Source organism: Engystomops pustulosus, chromosome 10, assembly GCF_040894005.1.
Source record: "Engystomops pustulosus chromosome 10, aEngPut4.maternal, whole genome shotgun sequence".
In the NCBI taxonomy this organism is placed as follows: Eukaryota; Metazoa; Chordata; class Amphibia; order Anura; family Leptodactylidae; genus Engystomops; species Engystomops pustulosus.
The window spans coordinates 82,644,440-82,658,827 of NC_092420.1; the positions used below are offsets into that span (position 1 = coordinate 82,644,440).

General features: G+C 40.3%; 1 protein-coding gene across 26 annotated transcripts in view; it reads left to right on the top strand.

Annotated features, from left to right (window-relative positions):
* ADGRL2 (adhesion G protein-coupled receptor L2) overlaps positions 1-2,496 on the top strand; it is a 139,505-nt gene extending 137,009 nt beyond the window's left edge. For 14 of the 26 annotated variants that reach the window (XM_072127828.1, XM_072127831.1, XM_072127837.1 and 11 more), the window contains one exon: positions 296-2,496. In XM_072127828.1, the coding sequence (XP_071983929.1) occupies positions 296-1,050 (755 nt within the window). In that variant the 3' untranslated portion in view covers positions 1,051-2,496. The remainder of the gene's footprint in view (positions 1-295) is intronic. The other 12 variants (XM_072127844.1, XM_072127842.1, XM_072127843.1 and 9 more) reach the window with 5 other exon arrangements.
* Positions 2,497-14,388: the final 11,892 nt, after the last annotated feature.

Sequence of the window (14,388 nt, forward strand, 5' to 3'; positions counted from 1 at the left end):
TTTAATTTAGTGTTGTTTAGGACAAATTATAGTATAACATATAATGGGGGAATATCATTAAAAAATTGGTTATAAATTATTTAACACTTCTGATTCCAACTATACTACAAAAACCACATTTACCCAATGTGGCGTTCAATCAGTTTTCAATGAGGGAACAAACAAGTCAAAAAGTTGCTCTATACAAAAGTTTTGTCCTAGATGACATTAAAGTTGTTTGTAGCTAAAATATTTTTGGCCAACCCAGCAAAATGTCCCCTAAACTGTGTATATTTTTTGTTTTGTTCTCTTTCAGGACATTCACTGAACCATGTCAGGGATTCAAGTGCCATGGATACTCTACCGCTAAATGGTAACTTTAACAACAGCTACTCTCTACGGAACGGAGACTACGGTGACGGAGTGCAAGTTGTGGACTGTGGACTAAGTCTGAATGATACTGCGTTTGAAAAAATGATAATTTCAGAACTAGTGCACAATAACCTGCGGTGCAGTAGCAAGAATCACAATTTGGAGAGAACCCTTCCTGTCAAAACTGTAATTGGGGGAAGCAGCAGCGAAGACGATGCCATAGTAGCTGATGCTTCCTCCTTAATGCACGGTGACAACCCTGGACTAGAACTTCACCACAAAGAGCTGGAAGCACCACTCATTCCTCAACGGACTCACTCTCTTCTGTATCACCCACAGAAAAAAGTGAAGACCGAAGGAACGGACAGCTATGTGTCACAGTTAACCGCCGAAGCCGACGACAATCTTCAATCCCCAAATAGAGACTCCCTCTACACTAGTATGCCCAACCTACGGGACTCTCCGTACCCAGAGAGCAGCCCCGACGTTGAAGAGGATTTATCGCCCTCTAGAAAGAGTGAGAATGAGGACGTTTATTATAAAAGCATGCCAAATCTTGGAGCTGGACACCATCTTCAAATGTACTACCAGATAAGCCGGGGCAATAGCGATGGTTATATTATCCCCATAAACAAAGAAGGCTGCGTCCCTGAAGGAGATGTCAGAGAAGGACAAATGCAGTTAGTCACAAGTCTTTAATAAAAAGAGATTATTAGGAGTGCAAACGGCTCTTGCAGGTATTAAGACTCAAATTTCTTCGACTGAGGCCACCTTATTTGTGATTGGCAACCTAGTAAGGACTCGCAGCTCTCCATTGTGTAGGAAAGTGATGGACATTTTCAGTTCTGTGAATTTTTTTTTAAATAAATTAAAAATAAAATTAAAAAAAAAAAAACGACAAAAAAAAACTTTGTATATACACAGAGTATACTAAGATTATTTGTTACAAAGCAAAGAGGTACCAACATGGTATTTAAAATATCTGCTGCTTAATAAAGACATTTTGGAGGAAAATAAATACGTCGGCGAACCAGCCGTTTGCTGCAGCAGCTCCAGAACCTAATTTGTAAATATGGTTGCCATTTTGTGAGGCCTGCATTGTATTATATACAAGATGTAGGCTCCGAAATCCTGTGGGATAGATTTACTGTACCATACTGTTTCTGAGTAGTCTGCAGGATGTTTTTTTTTTTTTATTTTTCCTCCTGCTTTGCAGGTCACTGCAGATCCTTTCCATTACGGCAAAGATTAAAAAACATGTCTAACCACTAGCAATCAAGCCACTGGCCTTATTTCATATGTTTTCTCAACTGTACAATGAGCTGTTATCATGGAAAAAAATAATGGCAAAATAAATTATATTTTGTTCTATTGCTAGGGTGAAATACATTTGTGTCCAACTTTGAAATATAATTGTCGAGGAAATCATTTTGAAATAGACAAAAATATTGTGAAAAATCTCGATTGCACAAAGCTTTTTTTTTATATACACGCTTGTTTAATGTGGTATTAAATAAGGCAATTCTAATTTCATCATGAAAACTTTTGTCCACGTTAATATTTTAATTTTTTTTTATTTCGTTTTTAATTTGATGCCAAATGCAATTTTTTTTTTTTTTTTCGAAGAGCCTTTTATTGTATATTCAGGAGCCAATGTTGCCGTTAATTGCACAAATTTGGTAAATCTGGCAAATTGTTGAACAGGGATTCTTGGCACAAGCTACTTCTATAAATTCTGAAATAAGCGGTGCCTGACCTATATAAATATATATATATATTTTTTAAATAACAGTCTGGAATATTACTCCATGAATTTTTTTTTTTCTGCCTATGTTTAGCCATTAATTTATTTTATAATTAAAGCAATGTGTACATTTTCAGTGAAAAATTTCTTCTCTTTTTATTTTCATTTGTTTTTCTTTTAAACTTCAGCTGTTAATAAGAGCCCATCACTAATAACCAATGTAAAGATTAACACCTGTTTGACAGTAAATAAATGTGAATTTTTTTTTCAAAAATGCAACTGCTGTTTTAATGGTTTGTAGGGTTGAAACAGGCTGTTCCGAAGGTCCTTTGTTGACTTACTGTAGGGATAGTGAGAAATAGCAAACTTGACAATAAAACCTCTTTACTTTTGTAATGAAAGTCTTCTATCCATTACTTTCTTTTGTCTTTTTATAAAAAATTTTTACGGTGCTTTTGCCATGTGAATATTTTTTTTTTATATAATAGTCATTCATGGATCAGTTTGAATTTTTTTGGGTGAATAAAATTATAGAATATAGAATGCTCTCATTGGTTGAGCATTAAAGGAGTAATTTGAGAATGAAAAAATGGTCAGTTTTTATAAACACCATCACTCATATCTAGAGACTGTGTCTGGGATTGCCACCCAAAGCCATTCAAGTGATTCATATGATGGACAAAAGTTTTTTTATTTTTTCCATCAAATACTACATATTGTGGGGGATTTTAGATTGATCACCTCTTCATAGGTTCAAACAAACCATTTGTCCCACTGCCTCATCAAGCCAGAGACCCTCCTTAGAGGGATGTCAAGTTCTGTAACTCTGCTCAAGTTAGTTATATGGGATAAGCATCAGTGCTAGACACTCGGTACTAGTCACAATCAAGAGGCTCCATTGGTGGACTTCCACTTTAGTCTTCCTCAAGGATCACAAGGTAATACTCCTATTCATAGATAATGAAATAAAGTATATACCATATTTTTCTGACTGTAAGATGCAACCCAGATTTGGTCCTCAAAAAAAAAAGAAAAAATATATTTTAGGCCAATTAAAAATTCCCTAAAGCACGCGCACATCTCTGCAGTAGTTCCGATACATTCACATGCACGGTTCTGCAGTCGCTCCCCCCACACGCAACTCTGCCCTCAAACCCCCCCTCCTCCGAATAGGTAACTCTGCCGTGCCCCCCCCCCTCCCCATCACCACTACACACGACTTTCACATGTTGGTGAGAGTTGGGCAGGGTCTTTTTCGCCGCTTCACTCGATCTTGATGACATTGATAATAAGGGAGAAGAAATGTCAAATACACCTGACCTTCGGCCTATAAGACCTATAAAAAGTGTCTTCAAAAGAATCTTGAATGTGGACTACAAGAGACTATATGCAAGAACTTCAAGAGACTATATGCAAGAACTCCAACATCTCCTAACTCGTGATTCGACCACCTACTACTTCTACTACGTTAGCCTACTTGGAAGCTTGACCACTATTAGCCCCATCTACAATTGTGGTGTAATTCCTCATTACATTTGCCATTGTTTACCAAAAATATTTTTCCCTAATTGAGATTATAGGTTTGTTTGTGTTCTGATTTTTCTTATTGTGACTTATTGTGCAACGCTGTATAATTTTGGCTTCCTTCACTAGAAGATCTGCACCAGCTGTGATATTTCCTGTCCCTAGAAATAATAGAAAGTAAAAAATAACTTGACTTCCTGCATTAAATGAAGAAATAAGTTAAAAAATCTAGATTTCACGTTCCCTAGCAACATACTCGGCCACCCATTGGCCTTCAAAATATTCATGGAAACTGAAGAAAACAATGGATATTTATATTCCAGTACTGGGGACATGTGCCTTTCCTGAACATTGTGTCATCAAAGCTTTTACTTTTCAACGTATCTTTTTGGTTTTATTATAGAGAAAACATTTCAAATAATAACATTTCTAAATCCATGACTTAACATTGATCCTGAGTTTTAACATGAATTGTTTTCCAGGGCTGAATCCATGGTTCTGTTCATCGCTAATGGAAACAAATGACTATATCAATTTGTTGCACTCTACAAAACGTATGGCCATGAGTCTACCTTAGTTGTCCTTTATTGCTCATTGTTTGTTTGCCTCTTTTTGTGGTGAGCTGAGCTGGAAGTCTCATAGAAGTCAATGGAGGGAAGAACGTGTTTTCTCATATGTTTCTAGTTTCTATAGTCTCATAGAAGTGAATGGAGCACAGTATGTATTTTCTCATATGTTTCTCATTTCAACAGTCATAGAAGTGAATGGTGTGATGACCATGCATGGTTCTATTTGCCTGGAGTGATAAGGAACTTCAGTACAGGTGAATCGGATGACCTCCAGCTTTGGATCTCAAGCTTCTTCTTAAACCCAGTATACATCAATGAAGTTGAAGACAAAGCAGATGTTTACAAAAAGTTGCAGTTAAGGGTCCCCATTCTGCCAATCACGGGAAGTCCTGCCATGTACGCCCTATTGTGTAGACAGGTGATAAAGGTCAACAATGGAAAAACCCAGGTTTAAAAGCAAGCTTATGCCCCAGATATATATTACTGTACAGTGTCTGGTATAAGGAGAACACTAGCCAAAAACAGTATGGTGTATTCCATGCAGGATTTTGGCTAGCAGGCAATATTTTTTATGTCTGATGATTTGACAATTCACGAAACCAACGTACCACCATCTCAAAATTTAATTAAAATGTCCACCATTTCACACCCCAGTACGGTCTGATGACTTATAGTAGTTGGGCATGCTGGGAGTCTTAAAAGGGTTCACCACTTTTCCTTATGTTTTATGTAATATGTATGTAGGTGAGGGGGCAGAATATTATGCAACTAGAATACTAGAAGTTCTGCACTGATTTATTCATATTGTGGAGGCTTAGTTGGGTAGAGGCAAGAAAATGGGCTTAAACAGATTGAGACAGGGACACAGACTTAATTAAGACTTTATTTTAAAAAAATGCAAACAAAAACAGAGCCTTTCTTTGGCACAAAACAGAACACAAAACCTGCTTATTCAAGCTCCAACTAAACAGTCAATCCTGACTATACTAGATGCCTCCGTACCAGGCACTGGGTAGGTAAGACCACAGTCTTGTTTGCATTCACAGACTTTGTGGTCTCAGCTCTCACAAGCAGTGAGCAGGGAAAGTGAGACTCACAGACTGGACCTTTTATTATGCACCTGCTACCGGTTAAGCTGATTGCATAGACATGTGGTCCAAAATCCCAAGATTGCCCAGGAATTGGGAATCCCGCCCTCTCTTTCCCCACTCCAGCTCTTAATTCCAAATTTTACTATATCATTGGAAAGGCTCGGCTTTCCATTGAACACAACGACTTCTCTGAAGTCTAAGACACATAAGACTGGACACCTAGGGGAATTATGTCTGCCCTTGATAACTTTCCCTGTCACCATTTCACAATATGTAAAATGAAGCCTCCTGTCTTTTACCTTATCAGACATAGATTTCTGTCCATAAAATGGCTGCAAATAGAGGGTCATGTGATCTCTGTCCTTCGGCCATTTTATGGACAGTAATATCTGGATGATGAGATAAAAGACAGGATTCTTCACTTTGCATCTCAAGAAAATGGAGCAGAACTGTTAATAGATGTATATTGGTAAATTACCTAATATACTTATACCCACACTTGCACACACATTCCAAAAAGTAAAGTGGTCATATCCTTTAAGGTTGAAGACAAGAGGAATATGGGAGAAATGTCTGACCTTGGGGGGTCTGACATCTGACATGTCAATCATCAGAAAGGATGTCCCTAAGCCTTCCTGCACACAAAAGTGTTTTTTCTTTGGTGATACCACCATTTTTTGTGGCTTTTTCATGGCTGTATGGACTCATGCACACAGTTGAGGACTTATCACTTAGTACCCCTAAATAAAAACTCAGAGTATGTCCTATTCTCTGCCATGTTTGCGGCTCTGCCTGCCCATAGAAGTCCATTGGGTTTTTGAAAAATATAGATGATTTATTAACGCACTTGCGCCGTAATTCTGGTGGTTTTGCACCAAAAACATTGTCTAAAATGCCTTGCACCCCACTTATCAAGGCTTTTAGACCTCTCTTTGGCACTTTTCTGACTTGTCCGACCAAGGGGGCCAAAATCGTCAGTTGGCCCAAAATTCTGGCGCACAGTTTAGACCAACTAAAAGCAGGTTTAAAGTAGCAACCAACAGTCTTCTACGGCACCAGAATTCATCATCACAAGAATAAATCTGGCACGGCAAAAGACAAGGGTTTTCAACCTAGAGACTGGCGGAACCTGAGACGCATTGTTAAATCCCCCAAGTGTGTCATAAGTGTCCATCTGTAGTTGTGGATCGGTTGGGTCACACCACTGATGTTATTTGCCAGCCCCCTAATTAATTTTTTTGCAGGTCTGAAAAACGTGACATATGACACTATTTTATGGCCATATGGAGGGAGTGGAGTTTTGCATGCATGATCATGGCTGCAATCACTTCTATGAGCATGTGAGGACTCAAAATCTAGCAAACTCGTGCAAGTTATATGACTCATAATCGAACAAATGGTGACTCTGTAATGTTATTGAAGCTTACCTCTCAAAAACTTCAAAAGGAGCTGGGATGCATAGTTAGGGGTCGGTGCACAGGGATCAATCTTCTATCTTTAGACGCGAACAAATTGCAAACCAGGAGTAAGTTGAGCTTCTTGCCTCATGCAACACAATCTGCAGTAAAATCAGGGCCGCAGTCACCTACTACAAAGCAAGACCTAACGCTTAAAAATCATGTCTTTGCACTGTTTTTGATCAATGTGGGCCACTTTACCGAGTGTAAATTGCACTAGATGCAGTTTGCCTGTGGCATGTGCAAAGAGTGGCAGATTCAGGAATTGTGACTCACATTCTTCATGAATCTGGCATTAACATAGAGCTGCAACGCCAATTGTAGGGCAGCCACGACACAAATGTGTCTTGGACACTTTATAAATACCTGTGCAAGCCGCTTGCACTGAAAAGAATGTACAAAGTCAGGCAGAAAACTGGCACAGAGGCTTTAATAAATGTGGGCCAAAGTCAGGAAGTAAGAGCCTCCTTACGGACACTTTGCCAATTAATGTGGCACTGTAGGTGTGTGGAGACTTCTAGCCATTGATGCTCCACTAAGGGATTCTGGGAAATATACAAATATGTTTTCCAGGATAGAAAAATGAAAACAATGACTCTTTTTGCTGCATTGAAAGGCAGCCCTTTTAACACCAAGCATGACTTTCAAGAAACCTAATGCCACGATGTGGGATTAAAGCCAAACCAGTATATCTATTTCAGGAACAGAATCACAACTGTGGACAGTGCTGTTTCAATGTGGTTGCGTCCTTCAGTATAGTGTAGGGAACCAGTTTAGCTGAGAGGCTTGTGACTAGGTCAGGAAGTAAAAGTTCTTCTAAAGGAAACTTTGCCAATGAAGACCCGTTGTAGGCAAGGAATTCTGGAAAATGTGCAAATATGTTTGTCATGGATTTCCCTGCAATCCACATCTTTGATCACAGGCACAACCGATTCCTGCTCCGAGCTCACTCTGAGGGTTCACACATGCTGCCACTCACAGGTTTAAAGGGCAAGCATGCTGCTGATTGGCGTTGGTCACTTCCGGGTTCCCTGAAAAGCCGGCTTCTCCCAGCAACCCCCACTGGATCTTGGACCTTCATGTCTATGAGAAAGCTTCCTATTGTGTTTCCTTCCCAAATGTGTTGACCTCCCGTTGTGACCCCAGACCTATTCCCGATTCGGCTCCTTCACTGCCAGCCCTGAACTCCTGCTCTGTCCCCGACCTTGCCACCTGCCTTGAACTTTTGCCTGTTCCTGACAACGAGACTCTCTAGTGATTCTTTACCTCAATCTTGGCTGCCAACGTTGACAAATTGCACCTGTGGAACGACGTGGCCTGCTTTGCGGTGGGCTCTGGTGAAAACCGGGTACCACTTAGATTCCAGTCTCAGGTGTCAGCTTGTGTCATCGTCTGCGGTAGTCCAGGGGGTTCACTACCCCAGAACCTTGACAATTTTTTTAAGGATGAGACAGTGGAAAACAGTGCCTCTCAAAGCCTTTTAAGGTAGCAGTGTTTTCCTTGTCCCATCCTGGAAAACATATTTGCATGTTTCCCACACCCATTTTCATCATGAATGTGAGACACTGCCCACTTACTAAAAAAAATGACCTGATAAATGATTACTGAATGGGGCGGAGTTGATGCCGTTCTATATCTTGCCTCAGGCAGCAGATTGTTTAGGTTCAGAGATAAGGTTTGGTATGGTTACCACGTTGTTTCATCTATTTCTTTGATATAAATAGAAGGGGATAATATGAGCAGAAGAAAAGTTGGCCTGTGAAATTAATAGGTCCCACATGCACATTATTACCTATAAAAAGAGTGAGATTGCTCCTATTGGCCATGATTGTGGTCATGCCTGTATTTTTGAGGGGTTTCTGATTCAAGTTACTCACCTAGTAAAAGTTCTTAATAGGTTTAAGTCTATACTAACATTGTACTATTGTAACTTACCTACAAAGATAAATAGAAATGAGGCCCTGTTAACTTAAAGCCCAAGGTTTGATGGTGTTTAAACCTTATATTACTGAGCTGCAAAGCATTGTGGTCCTGAATCAAGATGATTTTTGCTTGTTTTTCCTAATACAGGGCTCTGATTGTATCCACATATAAATTCCATATGAGTGGAACTGCTCTCTCACACTTTCAAGGGTCCCTTAATGGCACAGGCCAACCATGACTTTCCCCTTCCCTCGCAGCAAAGATTAGAAGGAAGCCTTCTGGATGTAAATTCTCCTTACAATCTTCGTGCTGAAAGATGGATGCATTTCTTGAACCTTTTCCAACCCAAATATTTAATCTTCAGTCTTTTCAAAGCAATTTAAAACCTCTTAAAATATAAAAGCATCTATTAAAAGTGCCAGCAATTGTTCCGTTTGAGTGTTTCAATCCCAATATGCTTCTAGCCTGAGCCGAGCTTGGACTAGTGTTTATACAATGATTTCTCGGTGATGTAAAGATTTTCCTTAAATGGAAGCAAAATTCACACGACTTGTCTATTCCTTCCCGATGTGTCTAAATACAGACAGACATCAGCGCATCCTATAGCCGGTCGCCTCGATGACGGTTTACCTCCGATCAGCTGGAAGGAATTCTTTTCACAGCCTGCCAACAAATCAACTCGGTTTGCTCCAGTCGTATCTTTTTACTAAGCAGCCCGTAGACCCGGCATTCCCATGGATTTGATCACATAACACTCATTTATATCTGAATATAGCACACCGAGTCCCTCGGGTAGCGATTGCCTTCAATTCCTTTTATTTGTTGAATCACTTGTAATAGGGAACCCCGGAAAATGACAGGGGGTGACCTTCTCGTCCTGGGTCTCGAAGCATAAATCTAGGTTGTGTTTACAGAAGCAGCTGAAACTATATTATGACGAGGAATAATTTTTTTTGCCTGCTACCTAACATTTCCTGCCATTTATCTGCCGTAATGTACACTGTTGACTTTCCTATGACCTGTGCTGCTGTTTTATCACGGGAAGATGGCGAGACTCCAGTGGCTGTCATATTCACCTCAACACACAGCAATAAGCCAGAGAAAATTGAAAAATGCAAAATCGGGTATTAAATAAAACAACGGGTGTTTAGAAGCCAATGAACACATTGATATGTTATCCTGGCATCTGCACCATAAAGTCAGTCCGTACACAAATCCATATTTGCATCATATCCATATTTATACACTTAACACTGTGTATTGTAGGACACTACAGCTCATATAAGGATTTCAAGGAAATTTGTAATCAAAAGCCAGATAAACCAGAGACACATACTTATAGATCCAGGCACAGAGAATTTTGTAATCTTCATATTTTTGTTATCCAAATTATGTTAATGAGCCAAATGGCTTTGGGGGGCATTGTCAGAGCCCCTATGTACTGCAACTTCACAGGCAGTTGCACTGGGTAGGGTCCTCGTATCCCCTGCTACTTCAGCACCCCCTCCCTCTGCCGTCTGTAATTTCACACACTGTAACATCTTGTAAAGCCAGTGGTCAGAGGGGCTCTTGTAATGCCCCCAGAACCCTTCTGAATAATTTGCATAATTTTAAAATGTGATTTTAGAAGAAAGGATGCTTTGATAAGAATTTATAAGAAGAGTACCACACTCACGGTGCCTGGATCTTTGAGTGAGTGCCCCTGGATTTATCATGCTTGATTTTGACGGTCGATTTCCTTAAAGAGACATTATTTAAAGGGATTTTATGCTCTATTTAGGAATTCAATGAGAGTGAAGACCTTCAATCCTTAACATTGGCTTGGAAGAGTTGAGTAGTGTTGCACTATATATTTCCACCAGGTTTCCTTCTCATCCCATGACTCCATTAGGCCCTGCAAAAAAACTTTGCATTGGCTTAGTGTTGTTAGGCTGTACCATCCTTTTTTTCATCAATAAGGACAACTAGTGATGACCTGGACCTGGACTTCAGCACGAAGGGTTATCATCCATGATCAGTGGAGTTAATGGTGTGTTTTGGTTCTAGTACCCAAACCCAACTTTTGTTCGAGGTTTGGCGGAATACTCAGAACCCAACTAAAACTTATCATCTCTGAGGACAACCCTGGGAGGTGTCTTCATCCACTTTAGAAGTGTCCTGGATCTTGAAATTAAGACATCAGTTTTTTTTTTAAACCTACTTGCTGCATTAAATTATAATAAAGGTGAAAGATTGAAGGTCCTGTCCCAACCTGTGAGCCATACATTGATGATATGACCACTTCTGAGTGCAGTATCTAAGTGGTTAGACAGAGGTTTGGGTTATGTCTCTCAAGCCAATGGAAACCCCAACTGTGAGACTCTCACTGTGGGTTGCCTTGACCTAACAGCGACCCCTGTGTCTTATATCTTAAAATAATTATAAACAGTATGCTTTGGTAATGGCACAAACTACTAAAATTGTCGTGTTTGTCTTTTTGCCTCCCATAAACTGAAAAAGTGAACGAAAAAACCCCCCAAAAAACTAGCCATCCCACAAAAATCAAGTCTTTATAAGTAAGAAGCTGGACTTCAGCCAGAAGTTTGGGGTCAACGTTCAGTGTTAACCTTTACTTTCCGGCAGTGGTGCCATTTTCCTCAGGATCATTGCTTCCCAAGACATCAGTGGCAGCATAAGGGTATTTAAAGAGTAACACCTGTGATCGGTTCGGCACTGATCCGGGGTGTTAAATAGTGACAAGGAGATCAAGCTGGCAGCATTTAAAGGGTTAACTCCAATAATCGGTGCCGGCACTGATAGTGGGTGTTACCAGGGGGTGTTTGGTTCATCACTAGCTGTAAGTAGACTTTATGTTGGCTAAAAATTGATAAGGTTTTCAAAAGCAGGAAAAAGGGGGGTAGCAATGTGGCGAATGATGCTGTAGGTCTGGCACAAGAGGCAGTGTCGATCTGGAATGAATAAGTCCATGTGAAGCTGGCACAGGACAACATATATTTACACACAATCATGTTTTATTAACAAGATAACCTACATTATAAAAAAAGCTACTTTGTGAGAGAACCTTCTTGCTGATGGTTTCTACAACCAGCATGCTAATGGTTTCTGTCTGGCAACAACTTATTTTCTGTGTCGCAGAGAGAAAGAACTTGAAGAACTCACTGTATTACATATGCAGATTTTACATCTGCTGACATATAGCCAGTGCAGCCATCTCCACAAAAATGAGGTCACATTAATCTGTAGTTATGTTGCACTGTTTACACGGCCAAAAATGAAAGCCCTTTTCTTTTTTGTGATTTGTACAGCTGGTAATTGCGTCCATATATGTTTGGCGTGGTAAACCCAGTAGTGTTCTGCTGCAGTCCACAAAGACTTGACCTATCCGAGCACGGCGATGACTGATATGAATGAAATTTTCAGAGAATTCCTGTTCTTTTATTTAACAAAAACAGATTTTTCTTCCATTATTTTTCGAGGTTTATATAGCAGTTAGAAATGTTGAGTGCAGTGGAATGGTTTATTTCAGAGAGGAGAGCGGGAGGGCCGAGGGCCATGGAAATCTGACCCTGTGGTTTTCACTGTGCTTAAGAAATTCTAAAGGCGCTATCATGTGTCATCAATGTTTAATGGGATATCCATCCGGGGCCATATATTTATATCATATTATAGAATCAGATTGGGAATGTTTTTATTCAACTCAGGGCCAAGACTGGGGGAAACCAAGATGGATGAATAAGGGAAAACTCAACTCACCTATCAAATATTTTGGAACATGAACTTACTAAGAACATGAGGGAGTTTGGTATTTACAGCTAGTTTTCCCAATAATGAAATGTATTACCAATCCCCTGTGCACTGGGGTCCAAGGAATGGAATTCCCAGAAATCATGACGGTAGACGTTTCCAGAACAATGGTGGAACCCCATTAGTCTGTTTTGTGGACTGCCCACAGCCCCAGGCTCCTCGGGGACCTATGGCTGTCCAAAGGGTTCATTTAGTTAAAAATCTGCATAACTCTGTCATATCAGAGCACTGGCAGGCAGTACCAACTGTATGGCTGTGGAACAGGAGAAGGAGGGGCTCTGATCCTTTCCCTCCTTTTCCTGTTGTTGTCTGTCCTGCTGGAGGGGTCACATCACAGGCTCCATGTGAAGAGCAGGATTAAAAAGCTGTAAGTACAACACTAAATTGTGCCCCCCCCCCTATATGTATGTGTATATAGTTAGGTGTATATGGATATTGGATGTGCTTGTGTGTTGCCCCTTACCCTTAGGCTGCAGGTATTGACAGGGGGACTAGGGGACACCACTGTGCTCGTTGAAAAGGGAGAAAGGAAACTTGTAGGGTAATGTTTGTGATGCTAGTCGGGATAATCGTTGACTTGAGCCGAGGGTGTTGTGGGCCAGCGTGATTTTATAAACCCTTCCAAACTAGGGCTGGCTCCCAGGGGATGAATGGAGGATGAGGTGTATATCACTTGCCTTGTGGTAATGGCGGCACTTAAAGAAACACTTGCACACTTAGACTTGAACTTGAACTGTAGGGATGTCGGCCACCATGGTGAGCTATCCTCCTCAATGTGCTTCTCAATATGTTCCTCAATATGCTCCTTAGTTGCACTGCACTTTGCTCTTCACAGGCACAATCTCTGCTTGCTGTGCTGCTCCACTCTGCTTCCACTTTGCTTAACTCCTCTGAGTCTTCTCTAAGACATGCTGCTTCAGACTGACTGCTGACACCTTCAGGCTACGTCTCACTGCTACTCCACACTGGCCAATACTGACTCCTCCCTTCTTCTTCCCATAATCCCTTGCTTTCTCTCACCTTGGTAGGCCGCCCCCCTTCTTTTTTAAACATAAAACAATTAAAGGTAAACACACAGTACATTGTCATTGCTGTAGTACCCAACATTTTACAGAAAGTGGAGGGTGCCACCCTATGCTTGAAGGTTGTATGTACAGTGGTTTAATAATCACGGGGAGGATATATCGAGACATTTGTCATATAGTGCGCCAATCCAGTGGGTCCTCAACTCATTCCTTCTTACACTCTGTTTTATTATCGCTAGAGGACCAGGTTGTCTTGCTTACCATTAACAATCAGAGAAAATCCAGCATGAACCCAATTAAGGAGGGCGGTAAGCCATATGATTCCTGGTCTGAACCATTAGTATCTAAGACCACAGATGAAAAGAGGGGGACATTTGTGGGTAAGGAGTCCATATACTGTCATTATACTCTTGTCTTAGCGTCTGTATAGCTAGTAACAAGAAACACTCTGACCACATTGTATTTCCATTATGTTTCAAAACATTTAAACTAAGTGCACATTTTACGCCCCCTTCCCTTTAACAGACTTTTTTCCATTGCTTCTGCTGCATTAAGTGCCCATTCCATCAACTGTTTGAAATAAACCATTTAACCAAATAAAATCTTCATTTTGGGACTTTGCTTTAAAAGCTTATATCAGCTATGAATTTGCTCACAGCGTGTAATTCCCCATTTTAATATATGCTCCCGGTAGCCTCTAGTTTTAATTAGCACTTGTTCACATTAGTACAAATGCTGCTTGTTGGTGCCGTGTGGGGCCTCACTTCATACGCTCAATGCTGCCGCTTTTTTTTTTTTCTAGGTAATTATTTCCAAATTCTGTTTTAAAAAGTGAAAAATTGGACTTACGTTTCATGTATTCAGCCAAATAACATCGAGTCGTGAGGATGTTCGGAGATT